This window comes from Eleutherodactylus coqui, chromosome 1 (genome assembly GCF_035609145.1).
Source record: "Eleutherodactylus coqui strain aEleCoq1 chromosome 1, aEleCoq1.hap1, whole genome shotgun sequence".
NCBI lineage: Eukaryota > Metazoa > Chordata > Amphibia > Anura > Eleutherodactylidae > Eleutherodactylus > Eleutherodactylus coqui.
Genome location: NC_089837.1, coordinates 484,036,787 through 484,057,850, shown reverse-complemented (window position 1 = coordinate 484,057,850; position 21,064 = coordinate 484,036,787). Strand labels below are relative to the sequence as shown.

Sequence of the window (21,064 nt, the reverse complement as noted above, 5' to 3'; positions counted from 1 at the left end):
GGCATGAAAGCTCTAGTACCCTGTTGTACCACCTCTAGCTTGGATGCAAGATGTTATACGGACTGGCATGCAGGCTCTAGTACCCTGTTGTATTGCCTCTAGCTTGGATACAAGATGTGATACTGGCGGGCACGGAGGCATACAGCTTCCATATGGTATCCTGCAGCATATTGCTCCACATTTATTGTAACAGTCTCTAGATCGTGTAGACTTATAGGCTGTCGAAGTTGGTGTCCCAGATGATCCCAAAGATGTTCTTTTGGCAAAAAAAATCTGGTGACAGGGCAGGCTACAGAAGTGTGGCAATGTTATCGAGGCATTCCTCTGGCATCCTTGCTGGATAATGCCTTTTGGAAGCCATACCATGAGAGGCAACACATATGACTTCAGGATATCCTGAACATATCGCTAAGCTGTCATGGTTCCTCATACCACTACAAGAGGTGACCAACTGTTTGGGGTGTCCATCTCATACCTACATACCAGCAGTGGGGGTAGTGTGCTGCTTCGCGGAAAAGGCAGGATTGAGGTGCTCACCCCTAGGTCTCCAGACACAAACATGGCCATCTATGCCTGAACTAAAACTGGATTAGTTGCTGTGGACAACATTGTTTCATTCCATAGCAGTCCTGTGTTGTGAAGAACACCACTGAAAACGGATGGGAGGGTCTCAAGGGTAGTACCTGTTTTGGGCACCGTGATGCCAAATGTCTTTCAGCTAAGCGCCTGGAAATTGCTCCGATAGACACAGGGGTACTGTAACAATAGTGCCACCTGTCTCTAGATGGCAGACAACAAAACAGTTGGAACTATTCATGTGGTCTGAGGGTGTCTTGAGACTGGTCGCCTTGTGTGCATACCCTCACACATCCACTGGTCCCAACACCTCCTAACTGTCTGGCCAGAACGGCCCAGGTGGTGGCAATTTGTCAATGCAACCATCCACCTTCTCTTATTCCAGTAATGCACCCCTCTGAAACTCTTAAAAGAGAAATCTCTTTGATTGCATCATAGAGGCGTCTAGTCATCAACAAGCTCTACACAAGCAGAAAGAGGTCCATTAAACACAAGTAGTCTCTAAACGCCTTTTTATAGGCCAAGGCTGGAAACGCTTCTAGAGCCTTGGGTGGCAAGAACACTCCTCTAATCATGCCATAATTCTACCTTGTATAGCTGCCTCAAGTTTGGCAGCAAAATGACAATTCCTAAGTGTTTGGGTATTTTTTGGACAGTGTATTTTGTATCCAAGAGCGTACGTACCATAGAGGCAGACAGTTGGATCTCTATGGGGTCCTTGGAGAGAGGGGGCCCAACTGTAATTCCTCCATCCCTTTTTCTATTGGACAGCAAAACCATATGCAAGGCATTATTCCAAAGAGGAACTGCATTGTTGGCAAACAAGAGGTGGAGAATTGGACCAAAAGCCATTTTAATTGGGCATAGAACAAGAAGCAAACACTGGGCCCTACTGTCCTGGGTAATAAAACTAGATGCTATAATAGAGAACACACATTTTTGCTATCTCCTCTGTGTATGCCACTGTTAGCCACTATGTCGATATGCAGGTTTTATTGGCTGTATTTCTCAGTGGTTGACTATCTACTATCTTTGAGCATTGTTGACCATCGCTAAGGCTCATAAGGATAGATTCATATCTAGGAGAAATGTTGAGGATTTTCCAAAGTGGAATAGGCTGCAGAAAATCCACAGTACGAGTGGTGTGAATGAGAATTCACTAAATCTCCTCCACATACTGCAGAAGAAAACCTCAGCATAAACTGACCTGTTACAGATTTTAAGGCCTTGTTCACACAGCAATTAGTCTTAATCCGTCATTGTCATCAAGATGGTTCTGTGGAGGGGGTCGCCTTAGACAGACACCTGTTGCTCTAACTGAAAGGTGGTCTCTATGTTCATTCTTATGAGACCTATACCCATAGGTGTGCATTTTGCGGTTTCTTGATTTTATAAATTTTTTAAAAAAAAATAAAGTAACCCATCCACTCATAGATCCGGTTAGTGTAATCATCCTAAAATCTATTTTAATCCATTATTTACAATTCATTCTGTCAATCCAGCCACTAAACAATTTAATTTAAGGTGTTTCCAATCTGGTCTGAACCTTAGCAACCGCAGTGGAGATGTGTTTTTAGGTCCTCTAGGTTTTGAGGCTTCGGGGCCACAGAACATCTGTAAGTTGTATTAAAAACTTCATGAGTTCTATCCCCCATGTCAATTCATGTATGAAGAAATCTGCTTCACTTTTGCACCATTCTCTGTACTACTAAGATTTTTTTATCTTTTTTTTTGGGGGGGGGGGGGGGGGGGTGTTGTCCACTTGTTACCTGCTGGTCAATGGGTTGATTCGGTCAAATGTCAGAGATCCTTGGCAGTCAACAGTTCACTGGGCATGTGTGCTTGTGCAGCAAGCTGACTTCTGCAGGAAGTAGACAGCTCCATTCTCACTATAGTGGCCAAGCTTGGTATTGCAGACAAAGTTTGCATTGATTTTAGTGGGAATTTGGCCTGTATTCCAAAGCTGGACCACTGTAGTGAGAATGGGGCTGTCTGCTTCCTGTAGAAATCCAGTTATTGTATGAGCGCACTGACCCAGTACACAACTCGGTGCGTTCCTGGGTATTTGACCCCTGCCGATTCTATTATTGATGGCCTGCCCTGCTGCTGTTAAGGCATTAATAGTTTACAACTGAACAAACCCTTTAAAAAAATAAAATTCATAGTTTGTTTCTGCTGCCCCAGATACTGTGCACTGCAAGGGTTAAGATGAGAAAGTTATCCGAAATTGAGTTATCTGCTTTATAGAAAAAACAGAATCTGAACAGAGAATACATCACATCTCCCCTGACCAAGTCAAGTTTTCCGACTGACGTAAGTGAGCGTTATCTCTGATTCCTACCCTTAATGCTTGACTGCTTGGCCATATGCAGTATAGAGAATAATTAGTAAGTGCAATATGGATTTTCTTTTTACATGTAAGCAGACTAATGACCCATAAAGCAGAGGAACAAGAGGCCAATGAGGTAATTGTATGTACAGAAGGCCGCTTTCACATCTGCTGCAGGGGTTACATTTCGGGGAGCAGGAAAGGGAAATCCCTTGGCTGAACGGATCGTCTTACGACGGAACTGAGCAGCGCTGAATGGACCTCATTGATTATAACTGAACTGGGTCCGTTCAGTAGCTGCTCAACTGCCTGACGGTTTACTGGAAGTAAAAGCCCTGCATGCATGAGATAGGATGCCAGGCTGTAACATTGGTCACCCAACTTTCCCAGAGTACAGTATGGCAGACTTGGCTACTTGTGTTTGGCATCCTGAAGTGGGGTATGCAGTTTTGCCTTGCAAAGATCTGGGCAAGTTGGCTAAAAACCCATGTGGGTGCTGTATTATGGCTAAACAGGTTGTCGCCAAGCTCTCAGACTTTTTTAACCAGTGGGTGAGCAGTAGCGGGCGTGCCAACGTGTGTTTTTGTTTTTTTGTTTTTACGCTGATGCAAAGCATTTTTCTTTTAAACATCACATCCCTTCTATGAAATTCCAATCCTCATGCATGTCTTTGGATCACAAGTGTTTCCCATTGACTTCATTGGAAAACCTCTCGCACTCATGCACATCCCACGGGTCCGAGAGAACGTCCAAAGATGGAACATGCTGCAATTTTTGTTTTAAAAGAATGTATTTTATATTCGTGCATCGCACAACTCGTGTGAAGGGGCTTTTTTTTTTTTTTTTTTTTTTTTGTTTGCCTTCTATAATCAAGACTTTATTTTAGGAGGTTTTTTGCCACATTAAGTCTATGTACTGTATCTACAGCGCATTTTTTTTTCCCCCTCGGCACCGGTGTAGTTTATTGCTCGGCTCGCTCCCCTTTCTTGGCGGCTGTCATGGTAACCAGCATGGGCATGTTGCTAAAAATGCCTGGGTCAATAGTTACAAGCAGGGTAGGTTACTGTGGTGCGGTGTTCGAGGCCTCTATAGAGCCGACCATGATCTCTCTGACAGCTAACAGATTTATTACAAAGCAAAGAAATGCCATTTCCACAAGCTGCTTATCCCACAGCGTCTAATGCTTCAAGCAGCCACATATTTGGCTCTTTTCTTTGACTTCTTTCTGATTAGCCGGTGCAGTGTAGCCACCATTGTGTTCCATGATCTGCTCCACCAGAGTGATTTGCACTCGCAGATTTTCTATTCTCACTAGTCTGTGTTCTTTGTAACAGGTTTTAGCTCATCTTATGGGCCAGTTATTATGGGAGCTGCTGATAAAGCTGCTCCTATACAAGTAATATTTAAGTTGGCCATAAACTTAAGATGATCGGAACCCATTGTGCACGACTTCCTTAAAAACCTGCATGCTCATATCGGACAAACGTGCAAGAACTGGCCTATTAAAAAGCCCTCCATGCTTGGAAACCATCATGCAGACACTATAGGCATGGGAGATATGATTTGTCGGTCTTCGTGGTTGGTCATTTATTTTTTGACAACTTTTTAACCCCTTAAGGTCATACCTTTTGTCCTTGTCAGTTTTCATTTAGATGCCACTGTCATAGTTGACAGCAATATTTAAAGGATTAACAGCCCTGAGCAGCATTCATTGTGGCTGTGGCAGTTGTCAATTGTTAAAGGCAGCTGGCATTCATGTATGGAGTGAGATCTGCTCCTGCTCCATACAAACCCTGCATGCCCAATGGTATGAAGGGGTTAAGGAACAGGGGGCACCATAAAGCAGACCTTTCTTAAGGATCGCTGTCACTTCATAAAACCTCTGATCAGGGGCATAACTATAGAGGGTGCAGGGGATGCAGTTGCACCCAGGCCCAGGAGCCTCAGGGGGCCCATGAGTCCTTTCTTCTCCATATAGGAAGCCCAGTACTAGGAATAAAGCATTATAGTGGGGGGGGGGGGGGGGGGGGGGGGGGGGGGGGGCTGTTAAACTTTGCATTGGGGCCTAGAAGCTTCAAGTTGTACTGGTGTCATATGTCAACACCAGAAGCTAGGGGTTGACCGGGCCCCCTAGCTTCTGGTGTTGACATATGACACCAGTACAACTTGAAGCTTCTAATGCCTCGTCATGCACCTAGCTTTAGATTATCTCTGCTGTGTCCCATTCCCACTGTTACTTGTGACGGATGACTGGCTCCTGCTTTGTGCAGTCTTCAGCCCCAGACCCTCAGCTCCTGCATGCCGCTCCCTCCGGCCAGCAGTGTACCACAGACGGTGCTCTATTCCTCCTGGCCGGCTAGTTACTTGCACGCTGACAATCTGCTGTTGCTGTTCTGTGGGACTGTCCCGCCTTCCGCCCCAGTCCCTCCAGATGGTACCCTGCCACCACTGGGGAGAGTGACAGCAAGGTCGGGAGTGAACATAGGAGTCAGCAGGGGAAGAAGAGTGACAGTGGGGTGTGTCCGTGTGTCCCCCACAGCTGTGAGTGACCTGCCCGGCCAATCCATGTCTCCACCCATACGTCCGGTGGAGACCTATTACACCAGTACTGCTTCAAGTTGCGCCTCTGCTTCTGATATTTTACTAGGGTCCAAAGGCCTTCACCAATTCTTAGAACAAAAGGGTTATAAGCATTCTACTGTGTGATGTGCTAATTCAGCTCTTGTAATCTACTCTGAGGCATATATCTAGTCTAGAGAAAACCTATAAAGTATAGCATGTATCCCTTCACTCTAGTGATCAGAGGATGTCTTTGCATCTGGACCAAACCGAACAAATTGGCAATATAGACTTTGTTATGGAATATCTCTGCATTCTGCAGCAAATTCCACCTTGTGTGAAGGTGGCCTAAGGCTGCCTGTCCACAGGTGTTGCGATATCCGTCGGCGGATCTCTGCCGCGGGAGACACAACCCAGGAGCAGGGGAGAGCTGATGGGCTCAGTGCAGAGAACCATCTGACAAATGGGCTCACTGCGGCAAATCGCAGCATGCAGCAACTGCCGCCCGCGAGCGGAGAATCACTATGCTTCTCCGTTCGTGGACGGGGGTTTGCGCTTTCCATAGCAACGCTTTGGAAAGCGTTGACTGCGTTCCCTGCGGCCGGATTATTGTTGCAGAGAAACACTATGAAAATTGCCCGAGGACAGGCAGCCTTAGGGTGCATTTACACATAACAGACTTGGTGCTAATTTTCCACAGCGGAAAATGCAGATTTTGATGTGGATTTTCAGTAGATTTCAGTTAAAGGTGTGAAGCCTGCTGTGGATCGGCATAAATATTCACACAAACCATGTCGAATTCGAAGCGGATTTTCCACTGCAAAAAATCTACATCAAATCCGCTACATATAAATACACCCTAAACCTAAAATTAGTGAGGGCTCTTAACCCTTGCATGCTGCTACCTTGAAACTTCACCCGCTCCTGTTGCTGATTTAATCTTTTCAGAACCAGCAAATTTCTGTCCTACCTAATCCATTCAGTTCACAGACCAAAGTGTATAATCTTCTGCCACACAATTCATTTTCCACCTCTGCCTCCTCAAAGTCTGGCACCCAACTTCACTGCTAAATATCTGCTTTTACTCAAACCAGCTATTCGACTAGATCCACATTCTCTGTTAAACTTGATGCAACATGAGTTATTTTTGAGAGGGAAAAAAGCGAATGTTGGCATTGGTTATTCGTGTCCAGTTGTAAACTATTAATGGTTTAGCCTCAAGATAGGTCATAAACAATTGCCAGGGGTCTGCTGCTTGAATCACCCCCATGGATCAGCTGTTTACCAGGTCAGCATGCTCATGGACTGAGTGGATTACCACATGAAGCAGACAGCTCTGTTCCCACTGCGGTGGTCAAGCTTGGTATTGCAAGCAAAGTGCCCATAAGTGCATGTAAGCTTACTAAAGCGCTAAACCCATCTGGTACCCCAGCCGATTATCTGTTTGCTGAGTTGGTGTGCTCATGCAGTAAGCCGATTTCTACAGGAAGCAGACCACTCTATTCTCTGCAGTGGCCAGGCTTGGCAATGCAGGCATAGTTTACATTCACTTCAATGGTCACTTGACCTGCAATACCAAGCTTGGCCATGACAGTGGGAACAGAGCTGTCTGCTTCCTGGGGCGATCGGCTCAGTCCATAAACATACCGACCTGGTAAATGGCTTTGTTGGAGTCCCAAGCAGTGGACCCCAGCCAATCTAATATTTATGACCGAAGTAAGCAATCAATAGTTTACCTGACTAACCAATGCCAGCATGATGTGTGTTTTTTATTTATTTATTTATTTTTATATTGCATCCAATCTAAGAACAGAGTGGATGTATATATTCAGATAGCTGGTTTGGGTAGCCTAGATATTTCGCAGTAAAGTCTTGTGCCAGACTTTGAGGAGGTGGAAAATGAATTGTGTGGCAGAAGATTATATACTTTTGTTTATAAACTGAATGGAATAGGTAGGATAGAAATTTGCTTGTTCTGAAAAGACTGACGTCAGATGCAGATTAACTGCCACTTAGAACAAAGATTCTGCATTATAATTATCAAAGCCGGAAATGTATAATTTTGCTTGCCGCACTAATATATAAAACCTATTCTATTTATGGGTATGCTCACCTTTTGAACACTTCTTACATATAACGTCCATTAACTTTTTTGCTTTCCTTTCCTATTAGGACTTATTCAGATGTGCGTATATCGGTCGGATTTTCACGCCCGGCCGATATACGCTGCCCCTCTCAGCAAGGGGAGGAGGCGGGCCTGGCCGGGAGCAGTGCACTGAGCTTCCGCCCCTCTCCACTGTTTGCAATGGGAGGGGGTGGGATGGAGGCGGAACTGACGTGCCGTTTTATGAACCTAATGTGCCTATTCTAAACAACTTGGGCTTTGTCACATCATTAAGACTAAAGTCGAATTTTAGATTTAAAACACGTGTGTCCCATTCTTGATCAGTGGGGAATCAGCAAGTTATCCCCTATTCTATGTACTTGAATTTTGGTACAATCCCTTAAGGGCTTATTCACATTGCTGAACTTTGGTTTGAGACTTGTTTTTCTCTGTTATGGGAGCAGAGCAGAAAATTGAATCCCTGCTTAAATGGACCCATCATACGATGGAATCAAATGCCACTGAATGAACTTCATTGACTATAATGGGGTCCATTCAGCTTCTGTTACGCTTCCAACTATTTACCATAAAACACAGCATTCTGCGCTATTTATTTTTCTTGCATCTTAACGGAATCTGTGAAGACTCATGGTCTAGGTGGGATTTCAAATGATTGCCTTTCCTTTGACACCAGTTTTGTGTGTCTGTTGTTTAATTCCAACAAAGTCTTCCAGGTTTTCCCATGTCTAGATTCGTGGGTGTGCGGATGCATGATGCTGCGTACACAAGATGGTGACTGTTCAAGGGGAAAGTGTAGTGTTTTCTGGCCGGCAAAACTGTGATTTGTGTGCACCGTGAGTTGTGTGTTAATTGGCCCCAGAAAAAAATCTGCATGTGAGTAAACTCATATCTGACCATATTGTGCATGAAAAATCACCCATGTGAATGCACCTCGGGGCCGGTTTCACATGGCCAAGAGATTTGTGCATTGGGATGCACTAATGTGAACCCCAATTGCAGCATTTCTTATCTTGGTCATTCCTTTGAATGCATTGTATCACCCATTGTTTTCAACTAGGCTGGCACAGTGTGAGGTGCGATGCATGGTTTACCAATTTACACAGAAATCTGATTCTTTTCAGACTGCTGTGCACGCTCTCCCACACTATAGTCTATGGGAGCATGTGCACATGGCAGTCTGTAGAGTCACAATTTTTGTGCACCGCATGATCTTCAGAGGGACATCACTGGAACTAGGTAGCGGATGAGTATAAAACTACATCTCCCAGATCCCCATCACCTCCCCTAACGGCACCATAACTTAGGCCGCCTGCAGACGGGCGGGTCGGAGCCCCGCACAGAAGTAGGACATGCCGTGCAGCCAAACCACGGCCGTCTGCATAGGAGTGCGTATTGTAATGCACTCCTATGCAGGCTTTCAGTGGTGGAAATCCCGCCGTGGGATTTCTGCCCGTGTCCAGGCGGCCTTAGTCTGATGCTGTAGGGTAACAAGTTCCATTTAACAGCGTTTTATAATCAGATAACCCCTCTAAATCATACTAGTTCTCAAAGGGTATGTATACAGGCGTGTTTTCCATCCAACTTTCAAATGGAAATGACACCCACTCATTTGAGTGTGTTTATACACATGGGCTTTTTTTTTTTTTTTTTTTAAATCTCCACTGTGTGGGACACTGCATGTTGGCATGTATCATTTTCATCAAACAGCACATGGATGGAATGTCAGTGTGCTGTCCGATCCGAGGTGTGCAGGTATCAAATCATAGAATGGTAGAGTTAGAAGGGACATCTGGTCCAACCACCTGCTCGGTGCAGGATTCACTAAATTATCCCAGACAAATGTCTGTCCAGCCTTTGTTTGAAGACTTCCATTGAAGGAGAACTTGCCACCTCCCATGGTAACCTGTTCCACTCATTGATCACCCTCACTGTCAGAAAGTTGTTTTTGTTTTTGTTTTTTTTCTAATATCTAATCTGTGTCTCCTCCCTTTTCAGTTTCATCCCATTGCTTCTAGTCTTTCCTTGTACAGATGAGAATAGGGCTGATCCCTCTGCACTGTGACAGCCCTTCAGATATTTGTAGACAATAGCCTTTTTGCAAGCTAAACATTCCCAGATCCTTTAACTGTTCCTTATAGGACATGATTTGCAGAAAGCTCACCATCCTGGTAGCGCTACTCTGAACTTGCTCTAGTTTCTTTTTAAAATCTGGGTGCCCAGAACTGTATACAATATTCCATATGAGGTCTGACTAATGAAGAGTAGAGCAGGATAATTACCTCACGTGATCTAGACTCTATGCTTCTCTTAATACATCCCAGAATTGTTTGCCTTTTTTGGCTGGTGCATCACATTGTTGACTCATGTTCAGTCTATGATCTATTAGTATACCCAAGTCTTTCACATGTGGTGCTGCTTAGCCCAATTCCTCCAACTCTGTATGTGCTTTTTTTCATTTCCTTGCCCAGATGTAGGACTTTGCATTTCTCCTTGTTAAATACCATTCTGTTAGGGCGCCCACCCACTAGCGTTTTTTTTCACTGCGAAATTCGTAGGTTTTTTTTCTGCAGGGGGTCTATGGGACTTGTAATGTAAAAATCGCGATCGCGCAAAATCGTGATTTACCGCGATATCGCGATTTTGCGCGATCGCGATTTTAGCTTTGCATGTCCCATAGCCCAAAGACCCCTGCAGGAAAAAAAAAAACTCTGCGAATTTCGCAGTAAAAAAACGCTAGTGGGTGGGCACCCTTAGTCGGCACCCACTGTTCAAGCTTGTCTAGATCTTCTTGAATTCTCTCTCTTCCCTAGTGTTAGCTATCCCTCCTAGCTTTGTGTCATTGGCAAATTTGATCAGTTTCCCCTCAATTCCCTCCACAAGATCAATTATAAAAATGTTGAACACTGGGCCTAGGACAGAGCCTTGTGGTACCCCACTTGATACATTCTTCTAATTGGATGTGCAGCCATTTATGACCACTCTGAGTACGATCACTCAGCAATTTGTGAATCCACCTAACGGTTGCCTTGTCAATCCAATATTTGTTCGTTTTTTGGGGGGGTTTTTTCATTTAAGTATGGTTTGAGATACTCTGTCAAAAGCTTTACTGAAGTCAAGATATACTATATCCACTGCATTTCACTGATCAACCCAGTCAGTGATTCTGTCATAGAAGGAAATTGGATTTGTCTGGCATGACTTGTTACAAACCCATGCTGGCTCTGGTTAACTGCTACATTCTCACCCAAGTACTTGCATACATGCTGCTTAATTGTTCAATGTAACCTAAGGCTGGTTTCACACAAGTGCTAATCTTGCGTGTTTTGTGCATTGCACGACTCAAACTTTGTGCAAATATGAACTCCATTCATTTCAGTGAGGGTGCATTCAGACGACCGTATATCGGCCGGGTATTCACGCTGGCCGATATACGGCGTCTCTTTGCAGGGGGGGGGAGGCTGGAAGAGCCGGGAGCAGTGCGTTGAGCTCCCGCCCCCTCTCCGCCCCCCCGCACTATTTTTAATGAAGAGGCGGGACGGCGGCGGAGCTAATCCCCCCCCCCCCCGAACTTTGCCCCGCCTCCGTTCCGCCTTGCAAATAGTGCAGAGGGGCAGAGAGGGGGCTCTGCCCGGACGCCGTATATCGGCCGTCTGAATGCACCCTGATTCTGTGAGGGGGGGGGGGGGGGAACGTGGCTTTTCCATGGCTCTTGCATGTTGTGTGATGTGCTTGCAAGTGGGACGCGAGGTTCCCCATTGAAATCAATAGGAAACCCTTCTGATCCCCTTGCAGGAGTTTCACACTGGATAGCGGATCAGAATCTCACAGAAGTGATGCGAGGCGGTTTTGACTGAATCTTCCTGCATCCGTGGGTAAAATACACTTTGCCAAGCGTGGTATCTTTATTTTAAAGTACAGTAAATAAGCCAATGCGCATGCAAAAACAATGTTCGCTATGCATTTTTTTGTGTGCACAAGCACTGCATTTTTGCAGATATCCATGGGTAGTTGCCTTTAGGGTACATTGATTTTTGGACCGAAAATCAGTTGGGGGAGGGGGGGGGGAGAGAAGGTCTGATGGAAATGGCCCACTTTCATTTGACTGGGTACTTTCACATGGCCTTTTCTTTGGGATGAATAGTCAGTAGTAAAGAAAAATAGTGGCATGTCTGACTTTCGAATGAGAATATCACGTCAGTGAGTAATGACCCACTCTGAAAGCAACGGACGGGGTCATCTGTGTGCTGCCCAATTCAAGTTGCACCTGAGAATCCTGAGCATTTTAAACAGCCATGTGCATTTACCAATAAGGCTCGCGCAGGCGTATCTCAGTTGTGTAAATTTGCAGCGTAAAAATATGCTGTGTATTTACGTGACAAAGTTGCTTATGCTCATAGATTTTGCCCGTTTCTGCTGGTTTTTGTGCACGCAAAAAAGTATACAGACGTGCCAGTTGATTTGCTCAGACAGTATTGCACTCGCATTAAATGTACGCATGTGAATACCCGTCAATCAATTGGGTTCTGTTTTCGGCGTATTGTCCGCAAATTTTTTAGTGGGGGGTGGACTTGCCTTATCTTCCTCGCACATACTGTTTTTTTTTTTTTTTTTTGAAACGCACATGCAATAGCGCGGAGTTTTAATAGTTAAAAAAAAACTTAAACCCCTCTCCATGCGCTAATATGCTCTGTAGCGGCGAGCGTATTAGCGTATGTGCAGAGGTGGTTTTGCCTGACTTTGTGCTTGTGAAATTACTATTCTGCATATAAGCCTGATGGCTTGTTTGCACTTAAAAATAATAATAATAATAATAATAATAAAATGCATCTACGTACTTGCAAATTTTTTTTTCTACGCACATGATGTGAATAGTTTTTAATGCATTGCAAATCCCATGACATGTGAGTGGTGGATCTTTAAAAAAAAGTGTATCGCACTCTCATGCCATGGGACTTAACTATTGGAAATACTTGTGCTTTTTTTATGTGTGTGAAAAGAAATTGCAAGTACGTAGAGGTCTGCCGTTTTTTGAGTCCCATAGGAAATAAAATAAAAGAATCCTTGCAAGGGATCTCCCAAAAATAAGGCATACACCAAATAAAAAAAACTGATTGCCCATGTGAATAAACCCATTACTTTCAATGTATTCTCGCGCACGTCCACATCACTATCGCACTGCCCGGGTGACTGCACCTTCAGGGATCACCTGCCTGTCTCGTGCAGGGTCACACGGCCAGTGCCGGGACACCTGCCCATGACAGCCGCGCTCCTCTATGGGATCCCTTGTGCCGTAAGTATGTAGAGAATCCCAGGGAAGCCTCCTGCCCGCGCTATATCCGCCGGGTGATGACGTTAATTCGGGGTCTCCCCTCCCCTGGCTGCTATTTCAGGGCCGCGGCCCTCCAGCCGGCCAGCTATTAATAGAGCGCGGGCTATTAATAGATCAAACAATGCGTCCTGCGTCATAGGAAACAACGTGCGTCACCAGAGACATTCCAGCGACGTGCCGGAAAGACCACGCCCCCTGTCGCCTTCTATGGAGAGCGGAGAAGAATCACTCAGTGCGTCATCCGCCCCCCGTGCTAGGCCGCGCCCATCCTGCGTCACAGAGGCTTTAATAGAATGTAGAATGCAGGAGCAGCGCACAGAGAGCAGTGCGGGGAGCAGGGGACACAGCGAGGCTGCGGACAGCCGCACCGGGGACCTCCAGCTGACACGTCTGGTATGTCATCAGCACTGCTGCTGCACCCCGGCCACTGATGGCTCTCGGGGGGATCTATGTACCTTTATGTCATGCTGTCTTATTGCATTTCTGCTGTGATCGTTGCATTGCACTTGGAGTTTGGCGATGGCTGAGGTGTTTCTAGCAACAGGTGCACCATTTCTTCCCGCACCATATGCAGGCATGGATCAGCCTGGTGCAATGTAGTCACTGGTATATGAGATGCATGCCATTGGCATGATCCAGTAATAGTCAAGGATCTGGTGCTATTCCTGTGCAAGTGAATCTGATACTTGTGAATGCTTTTGTGCCTTGGGTGCACCTGCACATACTGTAGCCTCCTGTTCTGTTGCAGATCTCATGTACAGGATTGCATTGCCCATTGCTTCGGCTAAAAGGATAAAAGTTTTTATTTAATTTTTTTTTCTAAATGGCTGAGCATGATTTAAAAAAATCATGGGGGAGCAGCTCTGGTAGATCTCCTGCTGTCAAGGCTGACCGGAAGCCGGATAACCACCACAGCCAATCGGAGGCAACAGTGTCACCTGCCGTTAATATCCTGAGCACTATGAAGTCATGAGATCAGAATGGGATGCTGTGACCTCTGATTGGCTGCGGCGGTCATCTGACGTCTGACCAGCAGGAGATTCACCGGAGCCACCCCACTGGAGATTCACCGCAGTCGCTCCACTGCGCCCAGGGAAGAAGGTAGGTAAATGCATATATTTTAAAGCATGCTCCACCATTCAAAAACTTTTTTCCATATCCTGACAACCCCTTAAAGTGCTAATAATTCTATATTTGAAGTAAATCTCAAGTTTTGGCCGTCTGTAGAGTATCGGCTCTTCTCTTGCATACATGCATTGGTCAATCTGTGCAGCTGATATGCATATATTGGAGGTTTTAGAAGCTTCCCTTGAAGTGCTTGGTCCTGCATTATATAGAGGTCTGGCCTATCAGGAGCTCATCTTTTGCTGTGTCTTTGTGTTCCTGTGCAAAGTGCTTTCTTGGCTCTATGCAGCGTCCTATCTCATGCTCCTGGTTGCATTTCCTCTAGGGAAAAGTCTCCAACCTATAAGGCTTCTAAGACCGTTTTATTGTGTCGGATTATAATGGCGATTTGTCAGCTGCTAAATAAATAAAATAAAAATAGCAGTTTCCATATAACATGCCACACTTGTGGGCCGTTATGGCACCTTCTGGGTATTGCTGACTTTTATTATGAAGGTACACATGCACTTTGTATGCTATCCGTTTTACTGGAGACTGATATAAAGGGCTACCCTAGTTTTACTAGAAGCGTCCAGAGCTGTGATCTGTGCAACTGCTGCAGAGCCTCTTGAGGTGTAAATCCAGCTGTCTGCACTGTGCTTGATGACGTTCCAATCCGTTAGTTGAGTATGATGTAAAGAAGCAGAAACCTCATTAACAACTTCTTCCCGAGGATCTCTGCAGCAGCTGAGATGCCTTCGTTAAGTCCAGTCATCCTGGCAGATCCCTACATGATCTATAAATACATTGAGAATACGGACAGCTAGGCTATGACCTAATAGCAATTTTTTTTCCTTTCCTTTTTTTTTTTTTTTTAAATCCACAAGTCTTTCCTTTAGAGGCATGCTGGGAAGTGTAGTGCATTGGTGGCAAAAGAACTGTTCATCCTATGACTTTTTTTTTTTTTTTTTTGTATTTTTTGGCCTTTTTATAATTTTATATAAAATTAAGAGTTTTCTATTGTTGCTCTCAGCAATGAAATTAAAGTCCTATTGTGTGTATTCTTGCTGCATTATCTTCAAAGCACTTGCTATAGAAGTTTCTTAAGGTGGAAACCTTTACGTCTACGGTATGTTGTGGCAATGCTTTTTGTTCCATGCAGTGGGCATACGTGTTAGACAGCAATCATTGACTGACTGATAACCTGAGCCTTTACTGGCTTAAACTCAATTGCCATAAATTTACCTGTCAGCACTATAAGTACTTTGTGCTATAAAAGAACTGACTGGCTTGCTGTGTCAAAGTGGCCATGTAGTACTTGCAGCAGAACTAGATCGTGTGTTTCCTACTGAAACCTCCGATGAACCATTGCCACTTGTTCCATTATTACTTCTGTTCTGGACCATCTAAGGATACGGTCACACATGCAGGATTTGTTCAAGCGTTTTAATGCAGTTTCCAAAGCCAGTTAAGGATCATTAAGGGAGCATAAAATCCATCCAACTTCTTGGATCCACTCCTGGTTTTGGCTTCAAAATCTTTGCATGTGAACGCACCCTAAGATGAGCATTTATTCGGCTTTGTGGGAATTCTTGGGAAATGTTGTTTTCACAGGGGCAAGTCAGTAGAGTGCTCATTGCTGACTTGCAGTATATAGGTTCTATAACTGGGATGATTTAGTGAATCCTGCATTGAGCAGGGGGTTGGACCTGATGACCCTGGAGGTCCCTTCCAACTCTAACATTCTATGAGCTGCTAGTATGCCTGAAGTCTGACACTTTTATAAAAGTAACTCACTCCAGCTGTGGTAGAAATTTCTCTTAAAACAGTATATTTCATCTGTAGTAGATCCTCGACTGAATCAACTGTTTAAATATGTTAATGGTGTTTTTTTGTTTTGGGTTTTGTTTAGAAATGCCCTGTATTCAAGCACAGTATGGAAGTCTGTCTCAATGTGCAGGCCCAAGTGACAATTATGTTCCAGATTTCTTAAACTCTGAGTTCACTAAGTTCACCATGGACCTTGTTAACAGTGAAATTGCAGCTTCCACTTCACTGCCCAGTTTCAGCACCTTCATGGATGGTTACACTGGAGAATTTGATGCTTTTCTGTACCAGTTACCTTCAACACCCCAGTCATCACTGAAGGTGGAGGAGTTTCAAGTGTTCGGTTGTTATCCAGGTTCTTTCACAAATCAGGTGGATGAAACCATGTCATCGAGTGGTTCAGATTATTATGGAAGCCCTTGCTCCATCCCATCTCCATCTACACCAGGTTTCCAGAATCCTCAAGTTCCAACGTGGGAGAGCTCTTATGGAGCCTACTCTCCCACTCAGAATTACGACAACATGAGGCCATGGACTGATCATCCAAAAAACAGCATTCCACAGTCATCTTTTTTCTCCTTTGGGACACCATCTCACAGCCCAAACATGGCTCCTAATTCATTAAAGATGACCCCAGGTCCACATAGACTTGAGCAGCAGATTGTGGATCCTGATGTGTTTGCACTAGCACAAAGCTCTTCTGCCGGATTTCCCACTATCCCTATTAGTCAGGGGCCTGTGGTACTGGATAGCTCGGTTATATTGGACGGTCCACTATCTCCCTCAAAGGCACGGAGCCCCAGCTCGAATGAAGGGCGCTGTGCTGTCTGCGGAGATAATGCTTCTTGTCAACATTACGGTGTACGAACCTGTGAAGGATGCAAAGGTTTTTTTAAGGTAAGCCCTAAATACTCTACATTTTTCAATTGTCATCAAAGTACATTAGACCTTGATTGCCTCACCTCTTGGTCTCCTCGTTGCCCTGCAGACTTGGCAGGTGGCCTTGGCACGTACATTTGGTCCTGTGCCATCCTGTCTTTGCGCTTCAGCTGATACGCGTTCCTAGGGATGAAGAAAAGGGGCTCGTCCCAAAACTGTCCTGTGGTGTTAAAAACCAGCTGTCCACCCCGTGTACAGTTTCTTGGCCCGCTTTTACAGCAGTTGATCAACTCTGCTGTCTTTTTTTTTTTTTTTTCCTTTTTTTCCTAACGTCAACCGAAAGGATTGAGCTGGGGCAAATGGGATAAAAGGAGGAACCCAACACCAATTATCCAGCGACGCGGGGAGTAGAAGTTTCCATTAGGCAGCAGGTGTTGGAACGGTGTGAAACAAACTGCAACCTTAACCCTCTAAAGCGGAGATCTAGAATCATATAGTCTACAGTAACCATGCACAATGATTCTTGTAGTTTGGATCCATTTCAATGTACTCTGATATCGTGAGCGACTTTGATGAACGATGCAATGTTGTACTGTCCCTTAGTAGCCTACATAATGTGGTCATAAATTGTTTGCATAGAGGGTCTTACAATGTTCATGTATGTTGAAGGCAATAAGTTTCCAGTCAGGTGTGAATTTACTCTGTGGCAAGAAATCTCGTTGTCCAGCTAGAACTATAAAGCAAATCCATAGTTTTGTGTGTTTGGAGGAAAAAAATTGGTAGTAATGGTCTAAAAGCACTAAGAGTGACTTCATGATACTGTATATGGTCTACAAAATTGTCAAAAATTTAAGTAAAGTTGACTTTGGTTACATTGTTGCAGAAATCTGTCAGGAAGGGACATAAGTCTTTTGCTAATTGCTTTCTGTCCGTTGTAGTAAAATTCCTCTTTGGGTTTCCAACGTTGCTACAAGTGACTTGTGAATTTGGTCAAAGCCTCGTTTTTGGCCTGTGTCCCTTAAATTTGCAGTAATCAGTCTTAATAGTTCTAGCATGAGCGAAGTGCCTACAGTTTCAGCTGTCCCCCCAAAATTTGTTTTTGCATTTCTTGGTCCTAGTCCATCTGTGTTGTACGCAAATCAGGTGCTATAGAGGAGATGGTCAGCTAATTAAGATAGGTGAATCACTCCCTTTTGCTTGGAGCCAAATGTCAACTTGATATTAGGAACAGTCCGACACTAGAGAAATGTTACAAAAATAAATAGGAACAGACGGGGCTTTGTGTTGGTCTGGCATCTTGCTTCCCCTGACAATTGTTCCCTTTTCTCCCCACAGAGGACTGTACAGAAAAATGCCAAGTACATCTGCTTGGCTAACAAGGACTGTCCCGTGGACAAAAGGCGCAGGAATCGCTGCCAGTTCTGTCGGTTTCAAAAATGCTTAGCAGTGGGAATGGTAAAAGAAGGTATGTACTTTAATAGATCTCCTAGAATGTCTAATCTATTCCCATTTTATTCTTTGGCAGGTAATAAAATGTTTGTAGAATGTGGAATTCTAAGTGAGCTGCAGGTTTTGTAAGACATATAGATTGGAAAGATAATCTAAGATGGGGATAAAGTGTAAATTGATAGTACATGAGAAATTATATATCTTCCGCTAGATGCTTCATTGGATATCTTGTATCATTGTCTGCAGGTTCAATCAAAATACTAGTACACATTGGGGATAATTTTAGTAAAATTGTGTGCCAAAATAAACTGGCATACATGCCTTGCACAACATTTATGTGGTGGTCGGGTACTTTTTTTTTTCCCCCTGCATCTCATTTGCCAAATGGGTGTGGCTTATGAGGAAAGGGGCATGGTTTGATATTACAACATGTGCAAAGTAAGCTGAATAGGTGGTGATAGACTGGTATCGACGGATGCACCAACTTTATCCTATAGTATGTTAATGTGATAGATTTGGTTAATGTTCAGAAGGTCTATCTTTACAGTGTAAACTTCAACTAGACATAGGTAGAAAATCTGCGCAAACGTAGATTAAAAAAAAAGATGCACACTTGAATAGAAGTGGTTCTCAATAGAAAACTACCTAAATACGGTGTTTGCATTTTCCTGCCCTACTAATGGGGAAAAATGTTTCATTTTTCAGTTGTACGTACAGACAGTTTAAAGGGCAGGAGGGGTCGCCTTCCATCAAAACCAAAGCAAGTTTCAGACTCCTCTCCGGTTAGTCTCATCAACTCTCTGGTGAGAGCACACATCGACACTGTCCCCAATTCTAGCAGCCTGGATTACTCACAGGTAAGTCATAATTTAAGGTTCTTAAAATTGTTAAAAATGGAAGAATTCATACTGACCTCCTATTTTATAAACAAATTAATTTGACAAGAGTTCCATGACTTATTTTATCTTTGTTCATCAGTACCAAGAGAATGCCCCCATCCTGCTGGAGAAGGAGAATCCGGTTGATGTTCAACAGTTCTACGATCTTCTCTCTGGTTCTTTGGAAGTGATTCGCAAATGGGCTGAGAAAATCCAGGGCTTTGTAGAGCTTCCTAAAGAAGACCAGGATCTTCTTCTGGAGTCTTCTTTCCTGGAACTCTTCATCCTTCGACTTGCTTACAGGTAAAGGAATGGTCACCTGCTAGAAAACGGAGATCCTATTCAACTGCTAATCCTGTTCTAAACATTGGGCAGAGCATGCAGTAATGCATTCAAAAAGTTCAGCCAGCTCCTTATGGGAGAAAAGGCTCAGCAAAATATATTCTGATATTTTAGAATAAAGTAAGAATGAAAACAAAAGTTAAAATTTGAGAATTTGAACCAGATTACCTAGGATGGTTCAGGGATTGGGGGAATCCTCAGATTACCTAGGATGGTTCAGGGATTGGGGGAATCCTCAAACACCAACTTCTCCAATTTCCTAGAATAGTCTTTTTTAAATTGTCATACTTTTGCTGATTAACTCTTAGAACATGATTATTTTTCAAGACCAGTTTTGCTTATGCACAATAGTACAAGGACCTTATTTAAAAAGTTGCTAATTTCTGTCAAAAAATTAAATAAAAAGGTTAAAATATTGTACTCCATGTTTATATATGACTCTCTTTCCAAATAGCTCGAAGCCTGAGGAGGGGAAGCTGATCTTCTGCAATGGGATGGTGCTTCATCGAATGCAGTGTATTAGAGGGTTTGGTGACTGGATAGACTCTATCATTGACTTTTCGCACAGCCTTCAACGCATGAACATTGATGTCCCATCATTTGCCTGTCTATCTGCCCTGGTTATCATTACAGGTAAGGACAATGCTTATACTAGAAGACTTCTGGTTGCAGCAAAGTGTTAGATGGGCGACTGAAATGTATGATTTTATGCGCATACAAATATATCATGTATCATTAATAATTCCGCTTGTAGTGCAAGTCTTCTGTTCAAACGTCTTATTGCCTATGGCTCACCCACCCAGACTACAAGCTAATAAAGCCTATCATGAATAGCCAACCAAAAACACAAAATGGTCAATACAGTTGAGCCTTTAGCACAAAGTATAGATTGCCTTCGTAACGGTTATCTAAAGGGGAAGAGTGCTGCTTCTCAGGATTTAATTATAACAAATATTTTATAAATATGTATTAGTTCATTATGGAACTTATTCCTAGTTTAGGTATTGTACCATTTCTTATTTGCATTACACAAATTCTACAGCGCCACCTATTAGAAGGTAGCATTCCTGTAAGCCAGTTGTTTGGAAATAGAAGCCAAAGTCTTCTCAAGTAGGAACAGCGAACCATGTACAGTTATGTTACAAGATCCGTTAATGGGTCAGACAACTTCTGGGTTTGTGGTCCTCATCAATGTTGCTGGATGAGCGGCTATGACATTGGTCGGAAAGGGTATAGCTTCTCCTTGGGGAAGGAGACTTATAAGGCCATGCATGCTCCTCTGGGAAATTAGGTATGCAAATGGAGGTGTTACAATGCCTCTAGGGTGCTGTTTTGTAATTGGGACTCTCCAGAGGAACTGTATTGCAAGCAAACATGTGGGTGAACTATTGGACTAATGCTCAGTGAAAGGGAGTGGTAGGGACACCATATCTATTCCTGCATCATGAGTCCATCTTGATCTTTAGTAATCGGTCCCCACTGATCTATGTATGCCACTGCTGTGATGAGAAGCAAAGTAGATAGACTGATATAAAATAGACTGCACACTTTGTACATATTGCATATTCCATAATTAAGGCTGGCTGCACACGAGCGTGACGGGCTCTGCCGCGGAATATTCCGTGGCGAAGCCTGTCACGGCGCCCCCCAGAGACCCCATACTTACC

At 43.9% G+C, this 21,064-nt stretch overlaps 1 protein-coding gene across 3 annotated transcripts in view; it reads left to right on the top strand.

Annotated features, from left to right (window-relative positions):
• Positions 1 to 21,064, top strand: part of NR4A1 (nuclear receptor subfamily 4 group A member 1) — an 84,149-nt gene that overhangs the window by 27,826 nt on the left and 35,259 nt on the right. For 2 of the 3 annotated variants that reach the window (XM_066585972.1, XM_066585960.1), the window contains exons 1-6: positions 13,211 to 13,311; positions 15,935 to 16,746; positions 18,064 to 18,193; positions 18,883 to 19,034; positions 19,156 to 19,358; positions 19,852 to 20,030. In XM_066585972.1, the coding sequence (XP_066442069.1) occupies positions 15,937 to 16,746; positions 18,064 to 18,193; positions 18,883 to 19,034; positions 19,156 to 19,358; positions 19,852 to 20,030 (1,474 nt within the window). In that variant the 5' untranslated portion in view covers positions 13,211 to 13,311; positions 15,935 to 15,936. Of the gene's footprint in view, positions 1 to 13,210; positions 13,312 to 15,934; positions 16,747 to 18,063; positions 18,194 to 18,882; positions 19,035 to 19,155; positions 19,359 to 19,851; positions 20,031 to 21,064 lie in introns of those variants that run through there. The other variant, XM_066585967.1, reaches the window with a different exon arrangement.